This window comes from Taeniopygia guttata, chromosome 4A, assembly GCF_048771995.1.
Source record: "Taeniopygia guttata chromosome 4A, bTaeGut7.mat, whole genome shotgun sequence".
Taxonomy (NCBI): Eukaryota; Metazoa; Chordata; class Aves; order Passeriformes; family Estrildidae; genus Taeniopygia; species Taeniopygia guttata.
In genome coordinates, this window is record NC_133029.1 from 4,287,330 (window position 1) to 4,310,909 (window position 23,580).

At 43.4% G+C, this 23,580-nt stretch overlaps 1 protein-coding gene across 2 annotated transcripts in view; it reads left to right on the forward strand.

The window, feature by feature from the left end:
- The window catches only part of HDX (highly divergent homeobox), a 40,487-nt gene extending 17,335 nt beyond the window's left edge, over nucleotides 1-23,152 (forward strand). For both annotated transcript variants that reach the window (XM_072929030.1, XM_030272431.4), the window contains 6 exons: nucleotides 5,110-5,256; nucleotides 8,514-8,721; nucleotides 11,626-11,705; nucleotides 13,334-13,417; nucleotides 15,532-15,654; nucleotides 16,621-23,152. In XM_072929030.1, coding sequence (XP_072785131.1) covers nucleotides 5,110-5,256; nucleotides 8,514-8,721; nucleotides 11,626-11,705; nucleotides 13,334-13,417; nucleotides 15,532-15,654; nucleotides 16,621-16,746 — 768 coding nt within the window. In that variant the 3' untranslated portion in view covers nucleotides 16,747-23,152. The remainder of the gene's footprint in view (nucleotides 1-5,109; nucleotides 5,257-8,513; nucleotides 8,722-11,625; nucleotides 11,706-13,333; nucleotides 13,418-15,531; nucleotides 15,655-16,620) is intronic.
- Nucleotides 23,153-23,580: the final 428 nt, after the last annotated feature.

Sequence of the window (23,580 nt, forward strand, 5' to 3'; positions counted from 1 at the left end):
TGTGGCCCCAGCTGTTCTGGGCATGGGAACACAGCTGGATTTTGTGGGGAAGACACCTCAGTACAACTCTGAAGAAAGCTCCTCCCTGGCCTGGTGTGTGTGAGGCTCAGGAGAACCAACACGAGCTGAGAGCACCTCAGAGCAGCTTCACAGAGAAACCCCGGCAGGGATTAAAGCTCCTGCAGTCAGAGGGCACCTCAGCTCTGCCTTTGGTTTTAAAACTATTCCAGGAGCAGCCTGGGGAGTTCTCTCCACCTTCTCTGCTCTCCCAGGAGGGAAGAAAGCTGTGGCTCAGTCAAGTCAGTGGGAGCGTGTCTGAGTGAGCCAGTCGGGGTCTGCAGTGGGAGCTGAGCCCAGCTGGAGGTGTCTGCATGGGGACTCTGGGCTTGTTCCTGCTTTGTGCCATTTGCAAAACTGACTGGAGTGTTTCCTCCTTTGTGAGGTACTTTACTACGTATCTCCAGGTATTTCTGCTTTGCTAAACCATCCATAGCGTGGCCTTCTGGCAGGGAAGAGCTCCTCCTTGTCCCCCAGCAGAGCTGTAGGAATGCAAAGGGGGACAAGTCTGGTCATTTTTTATTACGTGATGTGCTGCACTCAGTGCCACAAATCTCCCTGGCTTATTGTCTGCTGTGAACCTGCAGGCAAGGAATGCATGCTGTCTGAACAGGAACTGCAAAACTTTCTGGTCCCATGTGAGGAATACATTGATAAATCAAGTAAGAATCATAACTAAAAATCTAAAAATAAGTTTACTTTGAGGCTGAACATCCACTATTACACAGATCAGCTCAAAATCTCCAGAAGGGTGAATTGTCAGTTTGTGTGGTTTGAGGGTTGGTTTGGAAATTAGAGTGAGATGACTGGAGCTCAGTGTAATTTCTTTGCTAGACATTTCATTGCATTGCTATATCTTTTTTTTTTTAACATCTTTTTAGTTGAGTTTGATTTAGAAACAGATATTAACAGAATATCTGTAATTTTGGCTGCATGCTGAATCAGTTACAGCTCTTCTCACAATGGGGTGCTATGAAATACTTATCAGTTCTACTTCCATCAGAGCAAACTTCACGCTTACCCAGCCAGGAGGGAAAGATGCAGAAAGTTTCTGCTGCAGAAACCTACCAGTGGTGAGCAGGAGGAATGGAAGGGTGCCTCCAGACACCTTTGTGCCTGAATTTGTGCAGCTGTGTGTGAGCAGCTGTGTCCAGCCTAAGCTCAGGATGGCTGTCACTGACAGGGGGCAGCTTTGTGGCACTGGTGAAACCTGAAACTGAAACCTCAGGCTGAAGGAATGTATAATCTGGAACAGCTTTAATGAGGTTAAATACCTTGGTGTGTTAAGGGAAAATGCATACATTCAGAATTTGTATGTGGGAAATCAAGAGATAATAAACTGAAAAGCAGGAATGATATTAAATGGTGCAGGTGGGGAAGGGAGAAACATGCTGGAATGATTCAGAAATCACTGTTGATACATACAAATAAGATCCTGAGGTGGAAATTATTAATCTTCTGAAGAAAAGAGATATTAATTAGTGTCAGGGTTCAGAGAGGTCCATGCTGGCGTCACTGGGAAAGGTGAATAAGGCAAAATGACACTGTTCTTGTACTGAAGAATCTGGGGTTTGTTCATACCTTGAATACTTTAAGTGCTTCTGATCCTCCCATTCCTCCCAAAATATAACTGAGAAACAGTGACAGGGATCAGAGGCATGGAAAATTTGTTTGTGAGAGGTTTATTTGCCAAAAATAAGCATTACCTCAACCCATTTCATCACCAAGTATCAGAACTGAATGTTGATTTAATATGATTTCACTGCAATTGAAATGAACGCCACACGCAGTGCTCAGCTGCAGCATAAATGTAAGTTATGTATAAAACCTCTAATTCTTCCATTTTTTAGCATGTCTTTGATTAATAATCTGGAATTTGTGTATAGCTTTTGTGCACGTGGCCTGAAACATTTTCAAGTGCTGCCTAAAAGCCGATGTGAAAACGCAGCTCCGAGTAAAGGCAGGATAAGGACACTCCACTGCGTGCAATTATTCACCCCAATTATAGACACCGGATTTGCACCACAGCAATTGCTGCACGGTGAGGGGGGATGAGGGGCTGGCAAAGAGCCAGGAATGTCTCTGATAAACTGGGTCATCTCCTCCAAGGATGTTGTTGTTCCACTTGGGAGGTCGGGGATAAGCCGGGTTTAACCCTGCACGCAGCACAACTGCTGATTCAATTTGCTTTTCCTTGGGAGTGGATAGGCTGGATTCTGCTGGACAGAGCCGCTGCTGCTTTTTAAACTGTGGCCAGCAGAAGTGGGAAATGTAAAGGATTCAGCCAACAGCCAGCACTGTCAAAGCCAAGCCTTGAATCAGCAAGCTGGGTGTCTGAAGAGAGGAAATGAGAATTGCATTCAGAGCTGAGTTAATGACGTAAAAAATAAGAACTGAATTACTGGCTTGCCTTCACCTTTAAGTATTGTCATAAATATGAAGCTTTCCAATATTATCTTCTGATATTTTTTCCTGTAATGATGAATGTTATGATATTTGTAGGGCTCTGAGGCTTTCCTCTTGGTCCTTCATTTCCTCTGATGATAATAAGCATGAGAATGTTATTAACTAAATTGATGGAAGCTTAGTTAACATGTACAATGTAGAAATTCTATCCTTTATTTTCTGACAAAAGTCATTATGTAATTTTTAAGCAGTTTATAAGTCAGAAGGCAAACTTGGGTATGATCCATGTCGAGGGGATGATCCTGTAACTGAAGGTAGTTTGTGATTTTCCTAAGAAAGTGCTGATAAGGCTCATGGCACAGTGTGTTACACGAAGGCAGCTAATCTGGAACTGAGATTTGGACATGCTCAAGTGTCATTTACATCTAGTGAGTTTAAGGACTGACACTGATCCCGTGATGCTGGTGCAGCAATTGAGAGCAGGGTGTATAAATGATGATCCTTCAGGATCTCTGAGATCCCACAGAGTTACTCACTTGGCAGAGCACATGAGCTCCTCAGTGCTCGTCTTGGCAGAACAAAACAGCCAAAATGAGACAGAGACCTCAAAGTAGAAAATATAAATGATATTAACATAATTATACAGCAGTTGTGAGGTGAAAACCATTGAATTGTGATGTATCTAATAAGATTTTTATTGAAACATTTGCAGTAGGTCATCAGAATTAACATCTATCCACTAAAATGGAAAAGATCTGACTCTGCTTTTTAAGGAAAATTTTTGAAGGCAGGTGCTTTTGCTAAATTCTGCTTTTTCCATGTAAAGTCCTTGTTTTGAGTAAGTAAAAGCTGAGCCAGCTCTGCACCTTCCTGAGCACCATCTCCTGGGGAGCTCGAGGCAGGCTCTGGGTGTCTTTAGCCCAAGGCAGGATCCTCTTGCAGATCACTTTTCCTACTACAGGCCTTGCCCTGGGTTCTTTCAGGAGAGGAAACATTTCTGAATAACTGGAAAACCACTGGCAAGAAGAAACCTGAGCTACCTCCAGCAGCAGCTGGACTTTCTTTGGGTTTTGTTCTAATTTGGCCAACACAACCAGCGGGGTGGGAGAAGACAGCCTCAGCCAGGTTCCCCCTTACCTGTGCTGTAACACCTGGCACATTCCTGTGCTCCACAGAATTCCACAGACTCTTCTGAGCTGGAAAGGGACCCTGCAGGGATTGTTGGGTGCAACACTCAAGTGAATGGGCTGAAATGAGAGAATTTCACCTGGGAGGGCAAATGTGGATATTCCAGGGGGGTTGAGGCTGTGGATGTTAAATGTGAGGGGTTGCTGTGTGCTGCACTGATCACAGGGAGCTCTGTGAGGTCAGTGCGAGGGCTTGCAGCAGTGTGGACTCTGCAGCAGCTGCAGGCAGTGTTAGTTACTTCTGTTTAAAAACACCTAGTGTCCTTTGGGAGGGGAGGTGGCCCTGAGCAGTCAGGGATGTGAATTTATCTGGTGCATCTTTTTACTGGAATTACTTTAGGAAGACAAAGGTTTGGTGCCCCTCTTTTATGTTCCTACATTGAGGAGACTCAAGTGCTTCTAACATTTTGAGAAATAGTAATTTTTAAGAGAAGAAAATTGCAACAATTACAATATTCTGAAGATTTACAAAAGCTAGAACTGGGAACTGTACAAGATTGGCAAATGATCCTGGTTCTGTAAAATTACTTTTTATTCCACTTAAAATTATTTCTTTCTAAATTTGAACAGTTGTTAAATTAGAAAACACAGAATTTAAACCCTGAACCCAATTGAGTTACTGAAATAATGACACATGTGGCACATGGGCTACAAGTTACCAGTGCACTTTGTGGTTGGTTTTCTGTCCTCTGAATAGCAGGAGAAGTGAAAAACATGGGTTGGAGTAATGAAACTTTAGATTTTAGATAAAATTCTATGTGAAAAGGTTTTGATAAAGCTTGGAAGCTTTACTAGGGAAATACTTTCTGCACTCACATCAGTTCAAACAGTGGTAAGATGTTTAGGAATTCTTTTTCAGTGTTACTCCTTTTATCACTGATCCACTATCACATGTTTTAATAAATGTAGACCAAGAGTTTGGGAACTCACAGATAAACAGTGGAACCAATTTAAACTCAATCTCACCACATAAACATTAAAGTATTCCCTTTAGGAAGTCAGAATCCTTTGAATTATGCATGTGTTGTAGTTTGCAGTAAGATAAAAGAACTTTAAGGGGGGAGGGTGAGAAACTTGAAAAGCCTTTAAGGACTAATTTGCATAAATTGGGTGGAGAGAGTAAACAGCACAAAGGGGAAAAAAGTTATTTTCAGTAAGGCATTATAGAATGAGATAAAACAAATTACCAAAAATATCAGGTGTAGTTGAAAAAAAGCTGAAGTGCCTTAAACTTGTGTTAATGCTGCCACTGCCTTTACAGCAAATCCAAGGGAATTCTGAAGTGCCCTGGATTAAAAAAAAAAAAAAAACAAACAAATTCTTAAGGGAGTCTTAAAAGAGGAGAAGAGCCATGGAGACCGAAGAACATGTGTGTGACTGTGTGGGAGACCTCTGGACATGAGTGCTCAGGATAAGCAGATTTTTTTTCAATCTAACAGTATTTTTTTTTATCTTGCAGTTACAGGACCGCACACAATTTAGTGACCGAGACTTAGCTACCCTAAAGAAATACTGGGACAATGGCATGACCAGCCTGGGCTCAGTCTGCAGAGAGAAAATTGAAGCTGTGGCTGCAGAATTAAATGTTGACTGTGAAATAGTTCGGGTAAGAAATCCAGAGTCTTCCCTTATCTTGTCGCAGGAGCAAAAATAGGACAGATGAAAGGCTTTAAAAATTTCATGAGGAAGCTTGAAATAGATTTCACATATTACATAATGAATGACCATGTTGGGAAGTGCTCTCCTGCTCTTTCTGCAGTCTATATTTAGTAAAAGCCCTCAGGTCAGGGTCTTATTGATCAGCAGCAGAAGCAGCACTAGGAGCTGTTTGACATTCTCTTGAGTAAGATTTTAAGTAAAAGTGTTACATTTTTGAGGGAGATCCTAGAAGACTGAAAGGTACTATTTATATTGCTAATAAGATACCAAAAAAGGGCTTTTCCAAAGATATAGAGAAAATACTTCTCATTCATGCTTATAGGGAAAACTGTATGAAAGAAAATGCTCCAAAATAAAAAAAAAAAAAAATATTTTACAAGACTGTCTTGAGGGCAGGTTGAGATGTGATGGGAGAATTCTGGGTCAGTTCAGTTTGATGGTTGCTGTAGGTGGCTGAGGGAGGCACAGGTGTGCTGGAGATGACTTAGCTCCCAAGAACCTCTGCACATCATCTCCTCCAAAGACTAGTCAGACTAGGACAGGAGCCTTCCTTTCCCTCGTGACAGGAGTGACAATTGGGAGTATTCCTTTCAGGCTTCACGCTCTTTTTGCACCTGTTTCCTAATTTCCTGACACTGCTGCAGAAGCAGGGCTGAGAGCCCTCAGTGAAACTCTCCTGTTGTGGAGACCTCTGGCTTGGTGCATCCAAATGGTCCCAAAGCTGCTTTTAGGGTTGAACACCAACCTGGTTATTTATTTTTGTGGGCACACGAATTCTAAAAAACCCAATTGTACTTTTGGAGGCTGAAGAGAATCACTCTTTTCTCTGTAGAAAGCAAAGCTGCTCCTTGTTTTCCAAGGATTTCCCTTTGCTCTCTGAAAGGTGAAGCTGTTCCCCCTGACAGCACCTCCTGGACAGCACAGTGACACCCAGGCTCCCTTGGTTTGTTCCCTTGGGGACATCCTCACTGGCACACAGGGGGTGACACTGTGTGGCACTTTCCACCTGCTGGGATGTTTCTGTCCTCAGGGCAGAGACCCTGGAAGGCTCTGGCATCACCTGCACCAGAACAGATGACAAATGATCCCATGCACTCACAGACCTTGCTGGAAGTGTTTAAGGAGGATGTATTTTAGGGATAGAACTCTCAAGCTGATTTCCCACATGGCATTTCCAGTCTGCTCTTGCCCTCTCTGTTTTGCTGTTCCAGAATGTTCTCTGTTCAGCACAGCACACAGGATGTGGAACCTTCTCTTCCCCATTTAATTTGAGACACTATCAAAACATGTTCATCTTCTCTGACATTCTCAGTATGTTGAATGAAAGATTTTCTGCTTTGAAAAGTCTGTGAAAAGATCTGCCTTTCTCAAGTGCCTTTTTTGCTAAAAAAGAGATCAATTCAATTTTAAATTTTGTTAACGCTGTTTGTTAAAATCACAAGATGATGGGAAAATTTAAAGAATGGCAATACACAACTTGGAAAAAAAGAGATACAGATCTCAAAGGGCTGCTTGTGTGGGGGTTTTCTTTATTTTTTTCCCCCAAACTGTAGGTAATAGAAAAAAATGATCCAGGTGGTAGTTATCTGCATACCTGTTGTGTATTCTTCAAAGAGGAAAATCAGCAAGCTGGGAAAGCAAATACCAGCCAACAAAAAAGATTTGCTAAAAATAGTGTTCAGCATGTTATCTTTTAGCTTGTTAGAGATGCAGCTTTAAAAGGTTGTTGTTTTTTTTTTATTTTTTCCCAAGGCTAGCACAGTATGAAACTGTGTTTAGTAGTTGGGACTGCTGTTAAAATTCCTTCACTTTTTCTCATTGGTAATCAAGGTATTATGAGCAAAAAGTTTTTTATTCAACTTTCTCAGAAGCCTAGGAAGAGGAACAGCACAGGTATTTCTCAAATAAGGCCAGAGTGATGTTTAGTGTGTCCTTAAAGAAAATACTAAACATTTTAATGTCTTGGGATACTCATTTGGAACATGGAAAGGATGTGGATTTTGCCATGGCCTGATCATGTTTGCAAACCCAGGAACTGCTGCTCCTGTTTCTGGGGGTGAGAAGGGGGATGAGAGCCAGCCCATGAGCAGTGGGAGTAGCAGTTGGTAAAGAGTGGATTCCTGGCTCTGGGAAGGATTTTTGAGTTCCAGTGGAGAACTGATTTGATGGAATGCAGGGTCTGGGGTACAGGGGCTGCTGAGCAGAGATGAGATGAGGAGTTGTAGACAATTCTTGTTACATCGTGTTAAACTGAATCTTTTTGGTGTAGATGTTTCTTCATCAGAGAAGGCAAATTAATGACCAAGTGTACAGATCCACTTGGAGAATTTAGAATATGGGTATTTTTTTTTTTCCTTTGAAATTCAATTTTGTGATGTAAAATGAACTTAAAGCATCCATCCCACCATGGCAGGGTTCCAGGTTCCCTGGGCTGATTTCATCTCCAAGACTGCTCCCAGGGTGCTCCTCTGCACTCACTGCAAACAACTTTTCCTAAAGCTCTGTTTTACAGCCAAAGGGGACTGAAGGATGATCTGCTCTTGAGTTTGATTCTTCCAAGTTCCCTTCTGTCCTCCAAGGGGAGTGCTGTAGATCTGTCACCTTGGCCAGTTCCCTCTGTGCTGTAGGAAATCCTAGAACAGGGGAGATGTTGGGTCATCGGATGCTTCAGTCCCCTTTTGGAAGTTGCAGAGTAGGAGAACCTGGATCAAAGATCTTATTTTAAATTTGTTGAATAATTTAGGGGGGCAGAGACCTTACAAAGTCACCTAGTCCTGCTCTTTATCTGGAGCAGGATTTTGGAATTGAGTCAGGTTTCTCAGGATGTTGTCCAATAAAATGTTGAATACTTCCAAGGCTGGAGTTACCAAAGCTTCTATGGACAAACTGTCCCTCTGCCTCACTGTAAAGCATTATTTTTTTAATATATTCTCAGTTTCAAACAGAACTTCCCTTGCTGCCACGTGTACCTATTGCTTCTTTTCCTTTTGCTGTGCACCTTCCTGTTTCCCATGGAAAGCTGAACCTGGGCACAGGATTTCGGGAAGCAGCCTCAGGAGGGTGAAATACTGGGGAATACTCAGCTCCCTGAGCTGCTGGCTGCACCCCTGCTCCTGCAGCTCAGATGTGCTGATGTCACTTGGTTGGGGGCCTGTTGCTTTTGTTATAGTTTCTGATATCATTCATGTTTATTTCTCTTACAAGACTTGGATTGGGAATCGAAGACGGAAATATCGTTTAATGGGGATTGAGGTCCCACCCCCTAGAGGAGGTCCTGCTGATTTCTCTGATCAATCTGAATTTGTTTCTAAATCAGCACTTAATCCAGGAGAGGAAACTGCTACTGAAGTGGGGGATGATAATGATAGGAATGATGAAGTATCAATCTGCTTATCTGAAGGAAGCTCACAAGGTATTTGGAATGCAGTTACTACTGTGCCTATATTTTCAATTTTGTGCAGTGTGCATGCTTTGGATTCTGTTGTACACATTCAAAAACGTCTGACAGAGTCACAAGTGCTCCACCCTGCCTGGGCTGAAGGTACTGTTTGGTCTCTTTCTTCTACCTCTGTGTCTCTGAGTTTTGTTGGGTTTGTTGTACAAAGATTGGAGAAACCTTTGGTCCTAAGAGCCCAGTTTCTGCCAGATTCATCTGAAATGAAGTCAAGAATTCACATTTTGCTGGTGCAAGTGAGAGCTGGGCAGCCAGTACAGGTGGGGAAGCCTCACTTTCCAAGGAAGCCAGATTTCAAAAATGCTCTCTGCCAACTGCTCAGTTCTTCCCAGCCACCTGGAATGGCCATTCCATTTGACACCCCATCCCTGGAGGTGCCCAAGGCCAGGCTGGACAGTGCTGGGAGCACTCTGGGACAGTGGAAGGTGTCCCAGTCTTGGCAGGGGGTGGCACTGGAGGAGCTTTAAGGTCCCTGCCATCCCAACCCATGATTCCACAGTTCCATCCCTGTGATCCTCAGCCACCCCAAGCACTGGTGGGCTGGAGCTGCTGCTGGGACTGTGCATTCCCATTTCTCCTGGCAGGGAGCCCCTCAGCTCAGGCTGGAACAAGGAGCTGCCCAGGCTCCTGCTGCTGTGTCTGACAGGCAAACACAACCAGCAGATCAAAGCCAGAGGCAGGGCACAGCCCAGGAGCCTTGGAGCTGCACACACAGGGGGTGTCCTCAGTAAACTGCAGGATCTGCAGTGAGAAGTGCCTTCAACTGAATTCCCTCTTCCCTCCCAGGAGCACACGGGATCGATTCTGCCTGCCCCTCCTGTCCCTGAGCCCAGCACAGCCCCCACTCACTAATTGCTCCCAGTGCTTCTGCTCAGAGGAGATCAATGCAGCTTTGCTCTCCAAGCTAAAAGAGAGTGACCTCGGGCCTGCTGCTCTGCAGCTCAGTGTGCCAGGCTTGATCCTGTCATTTCCTCAGCACAGTTGAAAGGGAAGAGCCAGGGGAACGGAGGCGGCTGGGAATGAGTTTGGGAGAGCTTTGTCATACCCGACTGTAGAGGGAACAAAATGGTGAAGAAATGGGTCAAGTGATTGAAAGCCAAGTGAGATGAGGAATCTCAGAGTCCTTGATTTGCCTGAGGTGTGGAAGGAGCTGATTTAAGTCAGATCTGCTTGAGAGAAAACGGTGACAGGGAAGAGTCTGAAGTGTCTGTAGCTCAAGTGAGGAATAACTCTGTGTTGGCTGAGCCAGGCTTTCATCAGGCAAGGTGAGGCTGAACACTTGGGTGCATTATTAGTGTCAAAGCCTAAGGAGGTGCAAGGAAACGGGATTTTCACAGCATCCATGAATCCCACCTTCATTCCTTTGTTCTCCCACTACAATTATTTCTGTTCATTTCTCCAGTTCAAAGGAGGAGGTTTCACTGCTGCAGCTCAGCTGGTTTTGAACTTCCAGGAAAATATTTCCCCCAATAATCATGAGTTATGTACAGTCACAGATAGGGAATTGTTCTAATGTTAGAGAACTTGTAACTTTTGGTCCCAATTTATTAAAAAACCAAAAGAGCAACAGCAAAAAAAAACACTCTGAAGGACAGACAAAAGCAATTTTTGGTCACCTAATTAGAGTAATTAATGTTGATGGCTTCTGCTTTTAAAATGTAGTGTGTAAATATAAAAAATAAGCTGTGCTTTGATGCCAAATGGATCATTAATGCTCGCATATTGCCTCACCTTTTTTAATTGTGTGTTAATTGAATCCACAGTGTGTAGGTGGAGGCCATTAGGGCTGTGCTGGTTCTGTGAGCTGAGGATGAATATTTAAGGAGTTGCTGTAGGGAGCTGCTTCCTTCAGCTGTTGAACCCAAGGGGTGACTGCCAGGGGTGCAGAGTTCCTGGTGCCCTGGGATGTCCCTGAGGAGTGACCTCACCCAGTGACCTCCACCGTGCCACATGGAGTTCATTTGAAACAATTCCCAATCAAATTTGCTCAGTTTAGAGATTTTTAACTTAAAAATTGTTTAAAACCCTTAACTGGCTCTCTGTGGTCTGGCCTAAACATTACCCTGTCTTTGGTAATCCCGGGGAAATCCTGGTATCCCTGTGTTTGAGTGGAGGTGACAGACCCTGGAATCACCTGAACCTTGCTGCCCCTTTCTTCTTTTCCTCTTTATATTTAATATGTATCATAGGTTTATATTTTAATATGCAGAAGCCAAGTAAATATGAGAAACAAACTTCAATTTTAGGGGTAAATAGACTGACCTTTCTTTGGGTTTTGGGTTCTCCTTGGCCTTTAAGGTCAGTGGAATTATCTCATGCTTTGTGGTTGAAATACCAGGGTAAGATCTCCTCTCTTTTCAAGTGTTTATACACAAAAAAGCACTTCAGGTTCACTGGGGATAAGCATCTGCCATAATCTGATCCATTTTTGTTCAAAACCCATCAGTGTCTGCAAGGGGGAAGTGGGATTTAAATATGTACCCTAGAATTTCAGGGAATGCAGGATTTTTCATGTAGGAATTAATTTTCATTTAAAAAAAAAACAACTCCTGCACATCTCTGATGTGAAACTCTTCATCACCTTTGAATATTCCAACCTGAACCTAAAAATGGAAAGGTTTTGGTGCAGAGAATAACTGAGAGTTTTGTTGTTGTTTCAGATGGCAGTTGGTTTGATGTTGGCCTGAAATGCTTGTGACAAGATGTCTTTTTAATAAGGCAGATATTCTGTTTATGTTTAGACATTGATACCATGAGTCTGCTGTTGGATTTAGCAGCTGTGACATTTAGTGGTAAACACCATTAATGGTCCTTCAGCATAAAATTGGAATGAAATCTGACAAAACCAATTTATTTCTGCAGAAGAGACAAATGAAGCTCTTCAAAATGAAGAAATTGGCCACAAAGACGATGACCAGAATCCAGTTTCCACTGATAATGTGGTATGTTTACCTTTCCTTTTCCACCAATTAATAACTCCTTAATTAATGTTGAGGTTGTTGTCCAGCACTTGTGTTTTTCACTAGGTGACAACTTCAGTTGTGTGTGTTAAAAGTCCTTCCTATTTGAGCTTTAAAACTGTACTAAAAGTTCTAAAACACAGCAGGAAAAAGCCCTCAAACCTTCAATAGAAATGGCTTGGAGAGATGGTGCCCTAGAGACTCAGCTCCCCAACCTGCCTGAGCCCCAGATTTTGTCATTTGAGACAACAGTGGAACAAACCCAAGGAAGAGTTTCTGCATACTTTGTTCTGAAACACTGTAACAAAACTTTTTTAAAATGCACTTAAAATTGGATTAAAATACATTGTATTTGCATAAGAGATAGGGTTTTCCTATTTGAAATTCTAATCTGTTTCTTCCCCTCCTATCTTAAAAAGTGTGTCTGAGAAGGGGAATGTGAATGTTTGGCAGTTCTATAGAGACTCTTCCCTCAAGCTGAGTCTGAAACCAAAAATATTTGAGTCCCAGTGTTCCTGAGGGTCTGATGCAGCAGCAGAACTCGGGGACTTCAAAGCTCTGAGCTGTTGTCACTTCAGCTGGGCTGGCAGACACTGGAGCACACCAAATGTTCTTTATCCTCCCTGCCTTCAGCACAAGGCTTGGGAGCTTGGTGAGTCTGCCAGGGAGAGCTGGGAATGCCCCTGGAAGGATTTCTCCAGTGATTTCAGAGAAATTCCTGGTGTGCAGGCAGGAGGGACCACATGCTGCAGGAAAAACCTGAATTAGCACCTCAGGAATAACCCATGGACATGGATTGGGTCAGTGGTGGCCCTTCCCTACACTGGGTTAACCACCATCCTAAAAAAATAGGAAAATTGCTTTAACTTATTGTGGAGAGGTTCATAAATGTTCACAACTGTCAAAACAATTAAAAACAGTAAAAATACTTGGGACATATTTTTGAGTCTTAATCAGTGTTGATCTTGGCCTTAACACTGCTTTAGGTAGCTTTAGAAACCCAGTATAAAAAGCTCCCCAAATTTTTGTGAATTAGGTGAAAAATTGTGCATTTGGAAGTGTCCTTTGGATCAGCACCCCTACAGCTAAGGGCATTTCCCTTGCACTGTGGCCAGGGAGGGTCAGAGGAGAACTCTTGGATTTCTTTAGGCCAGGAGTAGCTCAGGATTTGCTGTGATGGCTGGTTTATCCAGAGGGATAAATGTCCAGACCCTCCTTTACAGCAACAGAGCAGAGCAGATAAATGTGCAACTTCAAATCAAAAAGCTGGGCCAGGCAGCTCCTTCTCTGTAAACAGCCCAAGTCTCCATGGCAGCAGCTCCCACTGGATTCCTGCTGGATCTCCTGGCTGAGGTGCATGATTGCCATCTAATGGGGCTGCACTGCTCAGAGCTGCTCAGGAGCCAGCACAGAGCTCTCCTTCCTTCCTTCCTCCTTCATCCTTCATCATTTATCCTTCATCCTTCCTCCTTCATCCTTCCTCCTTCATCCTTCCTCCTTCATCTTTCACCCTTCCCTTCCTCCTTCCTCCCTCCTGCCCCTTTGGGATGTGGATCCCCATTTGTTTGTCTCCTCTCTATGTTGGAATTGACTGCCTGTTTCTATTTCAGAAAATAGAAATTTTGGATGATGAGGAGAGTGATCTGATCAGCAATTCTGAAGTGGATCAGATGAGTTCTCTTTTGGATTACAAGGTGAGTGAATAGGCCATGTCAGGGACAGCGGGATAATCCCCAGGGAGTTCAGGGGGTGGATCTGTCAGGAATTCAGCAAAAGCCTGTGGGATCCTGAGCTCCTCTGCTGTTTTCCCAGCGTGCACATCATGCCCTCATCCCACCTCCAGGCACTTTTTCCATGTTTCAACCCAAATGGGTTGTATTTCTGAGTTTTAGTCAGTGTTAGCTTGGCCTTAACACTGTGCTTAAGGTATCTTTAGAAACTCAGTATAAAAAGCTCCCCAAATTTTTGTCAATTAGGTAAAATGTCCATATTTATGCATTTGGAAGAGTCCTTTGGAAACCCCATTTCTACAGAGCTGCAGCTCCCTCCATATGTCCCAACAAAGGGATTTATGGAGCCATTCCAGCAGAATTTTCTTGGAATGCTGCGAGGCTTTTCCTGCAGCGTGGTGGGCACTGAACAGCTGGGAGGAATCCTCTGCTGGAATGGGGGGATCTGAGGAGAAGGCATTTGCCAGGACATGTCTGGGAGTGGTGGCTGTGGGAGGAGGAGAAGCACTTGGATCCTGCCAGCTCCTGCTGAGGGTTGTGTCTGTGCTGCTCCCCCAGGAGTCGCCACAATTCCGCCTTTCCCTGGGCTTTTACCTCCATTGCTGATTTTTGTTCCCCTTAGAAACCAGGTCTGTTCTCCTTATAATAATCAATAAGCAAAATAATAAACAGATCATCTCTTCAGAACAGAAATTCCTCCTTCCAGCAGTGTTTTCCTGGGAAGGGCAGTGGAGAATGAATCAGGAGAGGGAATGACCTTTTCTTAATGTCACCTGTCAGCGCAGTGAGAGGCTTGTTGTGACAGTGCCCTGCAGAGCCAGGGCTTTGTGTGACAGCACTGATTGCTCCCTGAGTTTTCTGCCTAAACCTCAATTCTTCCTGGGCTGGGCAAAATCCAGAGCTAAACAGGCATCTGATAAGTATCCATAGGGAAGAACTCAGCTGATTTTTTATAGAAGCTTCAGAATTGCAGCCCAAATATTCCTCTCTCATTGCCAGAGCTGTCATCACCTGGAATAGTGTGGTGAGCAGTGCTTTCACTGAAAAAATGTGAATTTCCTGGGAAAAAAACCCAACAAAAATACAACCATTTCTAAAGGTTTGTTGCAAACCTTTAGAGCATCATGTAGTCACAGCTTTTCACGTCAGCTAAAGCTGAATTCTAGCTAGTGTGAGCATGAATGTCATATTTTTTTTATTATTCTCTCATGAGTTGGTGCTATTAAGCAGAGCCCTTCTGCAAAAATGAGCAATGCCTTTGATCTTGTAACCTAAATAAACAGTTTGATTTTCATGATCTTTGCAAAAGTGAATAACCAGAGAAAATTAATTTTAGCTCTGCACTGATCAACAGGTTTAGCATTTTGATCCAATAACTTTGGAAGAGAAGAGATACTTGGAATAAATGTAAAAACTTACCAAATCTGAATTTTTAATTAAGAGATTAGCAAGTATTGATTGGGAAAAGGCCTTTTTAACCAAAGCACACAAATTATTGATATTTATTCACTTTGTAATATATTACATCCAGTTCCAGCCCCATTAATCCACTCTGTGGAGGTTGGAACTAAATGATCTTTAAGATCCCTTCCAAACTGTTCTGTCACTCTGTGATATTCCTGCTTATTCTGTAAGCCAGGGGATCCTGAGGAGCTTGGTGAGCTGACAGTTGATCCACATCAAGCCCAGCTGCACTGGAGGATGTTATCTTTTAATTTGTGGTAGCTTTGAGGAATTTTCAAGTAATTTTCCCTGTTTTTTGTGTCAAGCCTTCTGCTGCAATAATGGAATTTATTCGCTGTCGCTTCTCTCAGCCCCTGATCACTTCTAGGTTGTCATTGTCACTAAAAATAGTTTGGTTTTAACCCAGGGGTGTTCAGGTGTGGTTATTCCAATGCTTTGTCCTGTCCCCATCCCTGCAAGGATGTAACAGACACGTGGATGTGGCACTTGGGGACTTGGTCAGTGGTGGCCTTAGCAGTGCTGGGGAATGGTTGGGCTCAGCCTTAGAGGGCTTTTCCAGCCTAAAGGATTCCATGGTTCTGAGGTCATTCCCAGAGCTCTCTGTTCCCCCACAGAATGAAGAAGTCAGGTTCATCGAGAGCCAGCTGGAGAGCCACAAACAGAAATATTTTGAACTGCAGACGTTTACCCGGAGTTTGATACTTGCAATTAAATCAGATGATAAGGAACAGCAGCAGGTAAATCCTGGAGCAGGTTTAATACCTGTGTTTAATACCAGATGTTTGTCCTTTTGTGTTGCATCCCTCCCTTGGGTTTACTCTAGAGGCTCAAATTATGATTGAAAATCTCAAATAATTTTCTCACTCTTTGTTTAAATCACTGCTTGCCAGAGCTCACCTCTAGGTCAGGGGTGGCTCCGTGTGGTGGAAAAATCTCTCCTCCCACCCATGCTTCCAAAGAAAGGCTCAGCAGTCTCTTGTTCAGTCTCAAGGCAGTTTATTGCAAGTTATCTAAAAGATTTTCTTCTGGGGCTGCTGTGGTTTGCTCACAGCTCAGGCAGAGGCACACACACACCCTGACATCCTCTCTGACTCCCGACTGCTTCTTCTCTCCCCCTCTGCCCAGGGCTGCTGCTGTCTTTTATATGGTACATTACGTGTTACATGGGTACAGTTTTTCCCCAATGCCCATTACCTATATTAAATGGTGCTTTTCTATCTTTTATATGGTACATTTTACATGTTTACAGTTTTCCCCCAATGCCCATTACCTATATTAAATGGTGCCTTTCTACTCTAAACCAATCTGTGAGTGCCAACATCACCAAGAACATGGAGGTAAGGAAGGAGAAAGAGGGAGGACAGGGCAGGCCCAAATCCCTCCATCTTAAACTTCTGACCCCCATGTACAAAACCAAAACCCCCCTGTACAGCACTCAAAAATTCTTCCCTCTACTTTGTGACTACTTCTACTATAATATCTAAACTTTTGTGACTTCTTGTTCTTCCTGCAAGGTTGGTAAATCATTCCATGGCTCAAACCCAAAATCACAGCTGTTTCCAGCTGCCTGCCAGGGTCTCAAATGCTTCTGACCTGGGCCCAGAACCTCCAGAAATGTCAGAGGGACATTTTGAGTTCTGCTGACATCAAAACCACACCTAGCAGTGTATATACCATATATTAGGTATGTTTTTCCTTTGTAGGCTCTGCTTTCAGACTTACCTCCTGAACTTGAAGAGATGGATTTCAACCACACCTCCCCAGAGCCCGACGATACCTCATTCAGCCTCTCGTCGCTGTCGGAGAAGAACGCCTCAGACAGTTTGTGATCCCTGTTCTGCAGGATCACAGCCTCAGACAGTTTGTGATCCCTGTTCTGCAGGATCACAGCCTCAGACAGTTTGTGATCCCTGTTCTGCAGGATCACAGCCTCAGACAGTTTGTGATCCCTGTTCTGCAGGATCACAGCCTCAGACAGTTTGTGATCCCTGTTCTGCAGGAGACAGAGCACAAACCCCACGGGAGGTGCAGGGCTCAGGGGACAGAGAGAGGCTTTTGCTCTGCAGAGTTCTCAGCCTGTGCTGGAGGGCAGCTCTGGCTCCTCACAGCTTTTGCCCAGCAATTGGCAGCGCTGGGTTTGGAAAATCAAAGAACTGGGTGAGGGAAGGGTTCACTGGTAGCTTGGCCTTGGGTAGGATTAATTTTGACTCTCCAGAACAACTCTGTAGCAAAGTCTTTTTGAGCAGGGAGGGAAGAATGGGAAACACATGCAGTGAATTCTCTAGCTCCACGTGCTCCCCAGGCCTGTTTATTATATTTTTCCCCATTTTTACTCAGGTAGGTGGACTAAAAATCGGGGATCCAAATAGAATAACGGGCTTTCTCTGAGTTGTGCTTGAAAACCTGACATTAAACTGAAGTGTTTTTCGTTTTCTGATTTGAGATTGTTAAATCTTCCATTTTTCTGACCAAAATAGCTGAAAAACCTCGAAAGGCTAACTGAAAAAATTGAATTATCATGAATAAATTATTAATGCAAAGAAGCAGTGATAAGTGTTGGAAGAAATGAGGTGGAAATGGGAACCCTGATAGCTGCAGGACACAATTTCCTAATACAGTAGCAATGGGATTGGATGTTTACACTCTTTAGAGTTTAATGATTGTAGTCTCAGTTTTTATTTGTCAAAGCCTGAATACTAAAGTACTGCTTATTATTTTAATTCTTGGGTTTATGTTTTTCCACAAACTTTGCTCCAGTTTACCAAGCCAGTCAGAATTCCACAGCTGTCATTGCATCCTGAAAGGTTTTCCAGTGCTGGAAGTGTGCTTTGCAGATCTGCTTTGAAGCCCTGCCTGGTGCATTTTTTGGCAAGTGCCATTTCTAAACTGTGATCTGGATTGCAGGCAGGGGCTGAACTGAATTTCTTCTTTCCCAGAGCTGTTGGCACTGAGTCCCTTCTCTCCTGTGGTGGAATGGCTGTGCAGAGATGCTCAGGTGCATTCAGTGGGGTGTGTTGGAGTCCAGGGAATGCCTGGCCATGGCAGTGGTGCTGTGGTTGAGTGACAGGGGGTGACCAGTCCAAGGCAGGTCTCAGTCCTGGAGCTCTTCTCCTCCAGGATGGTTCTGTGGGATGCTCCTTGTCCCTGCCCATGGCATTGATGCTCCAATTCTAACCTGGATTTCCCTCAGCAAGCATTTTTCACACAGATACTTCAGTCTGGTAAAAAACCTGATCTTCCCATTTTATGCCAAATAATAATTGACTCTGGGGAGTCTTTGTTCATGCAGTAAGTTACCCCCTTAATTTCAGTGGGAAGTCCAAGGTGTAGCTCAGAAAATCCAGAGTGTTAGGGAAATAACACCTTTTTTTCCTTTAATATTGGGATTAGACTCAGGTTTTAGTGTTTTCTCAGTCTGATCAGTTCCTCCCTAATCACTTGTACAGCTCTTTTTGTTTAGTATCAGTAGTGAGCTCTGTTCTTTCAGGTTTTTAGTCTCTCCTCGCCTTGGGCATGAGGAGCTTTTAGCAATACTGTAAATTACCAGCTGCAGAAAGGGCAGGAATGGTTTTAAAAGGTGTTCTGGAAAACCAAGTCTCTCAGTTCTGCCACCTGTACAGTTCTGTAAGTTCCCAACAGAGCTGCCCTTCCACAGGGGAAGCCCAGAGTTCCAGGCTGTGTGTGAGCTGAGGCATTAAACTCTGAGTGGAAATGAGGTTTGTGAGCAGAGCTCACAGTGCTGTCCTTCACAGGGAGGACAGAGCTGAGCTGGAATTCTCTGAAAAACTATTTAAAAAGGGTTTTCTATGCCAGGCCGACAATGGTTTCTATTGCTGTTCTCTTTAGACAGGAAATTTGTGCCACTGACAATGAAACCTCTTGTTTTCTGTGAACTTTACAAAAAAACAGTGCTGGGATTTGCCACTATTTGGACCCTGTTTTCCTGCTTCTTCCACTTGAATTCCCATGAGAGAGGGCAGGATACTCTTAACAGGAGTTCTCAATTTCATGGTCAATTAAATCATCTGCCTTCCTGCAAGAAAAACTTCCATTGATGATTCCTATTTTGCTGTCTTGCTGCTATTTCATACCCAAACAAATCGAAGGACTGAATTTTGAATGAACTGTTTGCTGGATACAAGCAATGATGTCAGTCCCTGTTCTCCAGGAGGCTGGAATCCTCTTGGATGTGCAGCTGAGACGAGCTGGGCAAGGCCCACCCCATCCCTGGGGATGTTCTGTGGTCCCTTCTCCTGTGAGGAGACAAAACACAGCCTGGGACACTTGACAACACTACAGGATAGTCAGGGAAAAAAGAGGATGAATTCTATCCCTGGACAGCAAAATCTGTGGAGAAAGATGCTGCACAGCTCCTTGGCTGGTTTATTTTTCAGTGTCAGTGTGTATTTCCAACAAAAACCGAGCTGTTACCATTAGTGGTGGTTACATGTTGGTGGCTCTGGGGTGGGTTTAGGTTCAGGATGTTTCCCCTGTCTGCAGGACAGTAACAAACACCTGCAGCAAGTGCAGTTCATCATTCCATAACCTTCCACAGGAGATGAAGCTCATGCTGTGGTTTTCAGGGTGACAGAAATCAGCCCCTCTCAGTCCCAGTGAGTGACTGTAATGTGAATTATCACTGCAGCAGAAGGGCCTCGTGCTGGTGGTTTCATCACCTTCCTGTGGCCATGTAGCGATGTTTGACCACCTTGCACAGTGTTTTATTTACTTTGTCCATGAACAATGACTTCCCTGGCATTGTTCATTCCTAAAGCATCCATGGGAGCATCAGTGATGTCTTTCTGAAGAAACCCAGGTGGGAAAGCAGCCCAGAACAGACACTTTACCCAGAGGCAGGACAGGCTCTCCCTGGGGAGCTGCTTTTGATGCTGGAAGGTTGAAACCCTATTTCCTGGAGCTCTGCCTGCTTCCCTCTCCCTGCAGGCGATGCTTCAGTCACATCCATAGGTCTGACAGGAGTGACAGTAGCAGGAAATACTCCAATAAAATAATAAATACTCCAGAAGGTGAATTTGGAGCAGGTTTAAAGATACCTGAACAGATGAACCGTACGAGGTTACTGGAGTGCCCTGGAGGCAGCTCTGCACTTTAATCTCTCCAAGTATTTCTTTTCACTAAGGCAATAAAAAATGTGAAATGAGGAGTTTGGGGCTTTGCAGCCCTGTGAGTGAGGAAAAGAATGTCCTGGTTCTGTCCTCACCTTGAGCTGGGCAGCAGCTGTAGAGAGCCTGCTCCTCAGGGGGAGAAGCTGCTGGGCTCAGACTGGTGAGTGCTGGAACAAACCAGCAGCATCCTGGACATCCTGGCTTGGGAATGGCAATCCCTGCTCCAGATGGGTCTGCCCTCCCTGAGGGACCTGCTGTGTCCCTGACACTGAGCACAGAGTCCTGCACAGCGCTGACCCTGCTGGCTCTGCTCTCAGGCTGGGGAGGGACAGCAATGTGCACAGAAAAAAGGGAATAGCACAGAATTCCTGGCACAGGAGCAATGCATAGCCTGTGCCAGCCCAAAGCTTTGATGTCCAACTGCAGCCCCTGCCCAGCTCCCCCAGCCTGAGGGCTGGAACCTGGCCAGGCTCTGCTTTTCTGCCCCAAATCTGAGCAAAGTTAGGGGTGCTCAGTGAGCAAACTCCACCTGCTGCAGAGAACACGAGCTGGATGGTGGTGGTGGATTCCTTTCATCAAGAATGTTTTACCACATTGACCAAATGTGAAATCTGAAAAGTTTTGGGGAGAAAAAAAGTAGTCCAAGCAGCACTACAAGATGGGTGTTTTCCATGGAAGAACAGGAGTTTAGAGTATTTATTGCTCTGAAAACCAGCAGCTGCTTTGGTCAGAAGGCAACAGAAACAGGGCAGAGCCTTGGGCTTGTGGGGGTTCTTTTCCCACAGAGGAGCAAATCCTCCTGGCTGAAGGAGGTGTTGGAGGATGTTCCTGGAAGGAAAACAGTTCAGGTCAGTGCTTTGGCTCTGGAACAGTTTCCCATGTTACTGAACTAAGTCACTAACTCTTTTCCAGCTCTGTTTTACATTTTACACAACGCTACCTCTGAAATGTGACACCCCTTAAACCCACACAGAAAATGTGAACTTAGGAATTTTTTTTTTAACCTTTTATAGGCAATAAATTATTCCCAACATGCATCCCTCAGTTTGTGTTTGGTTTTTGCTCAGTGTGAGCCATCACTTTGCTTTTATTTTAATGCTATTTTTCTGTATTTGTGTTCATCACAATCCACGGAGAAGGAAATAATGGAATAATGGGAGAAAAGCTTAGCATATGTTAATGGGAGAAAATATTTCTGTTAAAGCTGAAAAATGGTGGGGTGGCTGTGCTGGTTTTGGTGCAGTTACTGTGAGAAATGGGTGTTTTCCTTAATTCTGGTATTAATGATTGTTGGAGCACTGCTCAGTGCATCAGATATCTCAATCTGAGAGAGCAGTCAGTGATCTCAGCACTGTGAGGAAAAGGGTTTTACACTCTCTGAGACATCACCCTTCATAAATACCTCCGCTGATTTTTGTTTCAGTTGTTTCCTTTTTTCTCCATAACTTCATTGAGACCTTGTAGAAAGAATTTTGAAGTGTTAAAAGTGTTAAAAGTGAGGTCAAATGTAGATTTAGACCACGCTTGTATTCAAGTTTCATCTGAAAAGGGGTCCTTGAATTTCCCCTGTCCCATTTCTCTCCCTGGAGCACAGGGGGAGGGTGGCAGGAGGCACGAGGGGATGAGGCACGAGGAGGCAGAAATGGAGGTTCTGGGCTTTAGTCAAGAAAATTTCAATAAGCTAAAAGGTTTCTGTGCTGTGGAAAACAAGAGCTTCTCCTTTATCTGCAGATTTTGTGAAATACAGTTCAAAAAGTCATTGGCAAATCCACCCAGTTGTGCTGGGGGAAAATTGTCTTCTCCAGTAGGAATTTTATAACTTCTGGGGTTATTTCTGGAATTACTGAGTGTGTGTGAACACACAGATGCAGATTTATAATGTGCACAGATACACTGAACTTGATCACAGTAGCTCTGCAAAGGTATTTTAACTTGAAATGTTAATGGAATTCTTCTCAAATATATTTCATTTGCTCTTATTTTTGTGTCTTGCTGCATATTAATTGCATAGTTCTGAAAATTAGTCAAATACATCCATACAAAGATGGTTTATGTCCTTGCAACTGGTAACTTTTAGGCTTGGAAATTTATGAAAATGCCCATAAAAATGATATTTCTAAGTGATCTTGGCAAATAAACCAACTGCTGTATTTATGAAGAGATAATGAATCTTCTGCTGTGATAATTTCTGCTTTATTTTCACTGTAGGAATCAGTTTCATTTTTAAAAATATTCTGAAAATTTAAATATTACTGTATCACTTGGATGGTTTTTTTTGCCTGCAAAACAGGATAATTGATGATTTTAAATCTTTTATCATTTCCTTTTGGGCCAATTCCTTACGCTTTGTAACCTGAGCATATTCCTAAGTTTCTGTGTGAAAATCACTATTTATATTTCACTTTTATGATTTGTATCAGTACGTGTAGCAAAGAAACTACTACAAACCTTCAACTGAAGTACCTCCACTATGGTCCAGGACACCTGATCTGGGCATTTGGAGTGCCAGATGCCCAGAGAAACAGTCCAGACGTTTGTATTGAGTTGGTTTTCTGTGTATATAAAGGGTATTTATAATCTTGTATTAACAGAGTCATCATTGGAAATGCTGATTTCCTGCTTTAGAAGCCTGCTCAGCTATTTTTATATAAAACGTTGGTCTTCGCCTTAATTTTTTTTTTGGTGAAAAGTTGTGCCATAGATATTTTAACTTATCCACAGATCCTTTACAGAGTTTGCTTTGACTTCTCTTAATTAATTATTTTTTCCTCAAATTGTCCTAATTTGTTTTCTCTTCCAAATGCATCTCAAGGTTGGTTTGCTTTCTTAATTTTTTTTTTTGGAAGTTTTGGAAGATCCTTCATCTGCATGCTTTGGTAGCTCAAATTTTTCCTCTGTAGTTTATTGTTTATAGTTTAGAAGAACCTTTTATTGAAACCCCCCAAAGTAATGCTTGTACAAATGTATTTAGGGTGGCCCAGATGGTCAGAGAAAAGGGCTAATTTAGCATTGGTAAATTTGTCTACTGACTCAAGGATATTTTTCTACGTCTGTCAAGTTTGGGACTATGGAGAAATGAAATAAAGGTGAACTAACTCCTTTTCCTATATGAACTTCTCAGTTTCTGTCTTTATTAATGGCCTTGTAAATGTTCAGTTCTGTTCAGAGCAACAAGAATTAAATCCACATCAGGGCTCAGCCTTAATTCTTCAGTTCCCACCATATAAATTAATTTATTATTTACGGAGTGGCTTTTCAGAATTGGAGTTTATAGAGACCTTGGAGCCCTGTCCCAGGAGCAGTGAAATGTCCCTTCCCAAAGTGGGGTTGGAAATGTCCCTTCCCAAAGCAGGATTGGAAATGTCCCTTCCCAAAGCAGGGTTGGAAATGTCCCTTCCCAAAGCAGGGTTGGAAATGTCCCTTCCCAAGCGGGGTTGGAAATGTCCCTTCCCAAAGCGGGGTTGGAAATGTCCCGTCCCAAAGTGGGATTTGAAATGTCCCATCCCAGAGCGGGGTTGGAAATGTCCCATCCCAAAG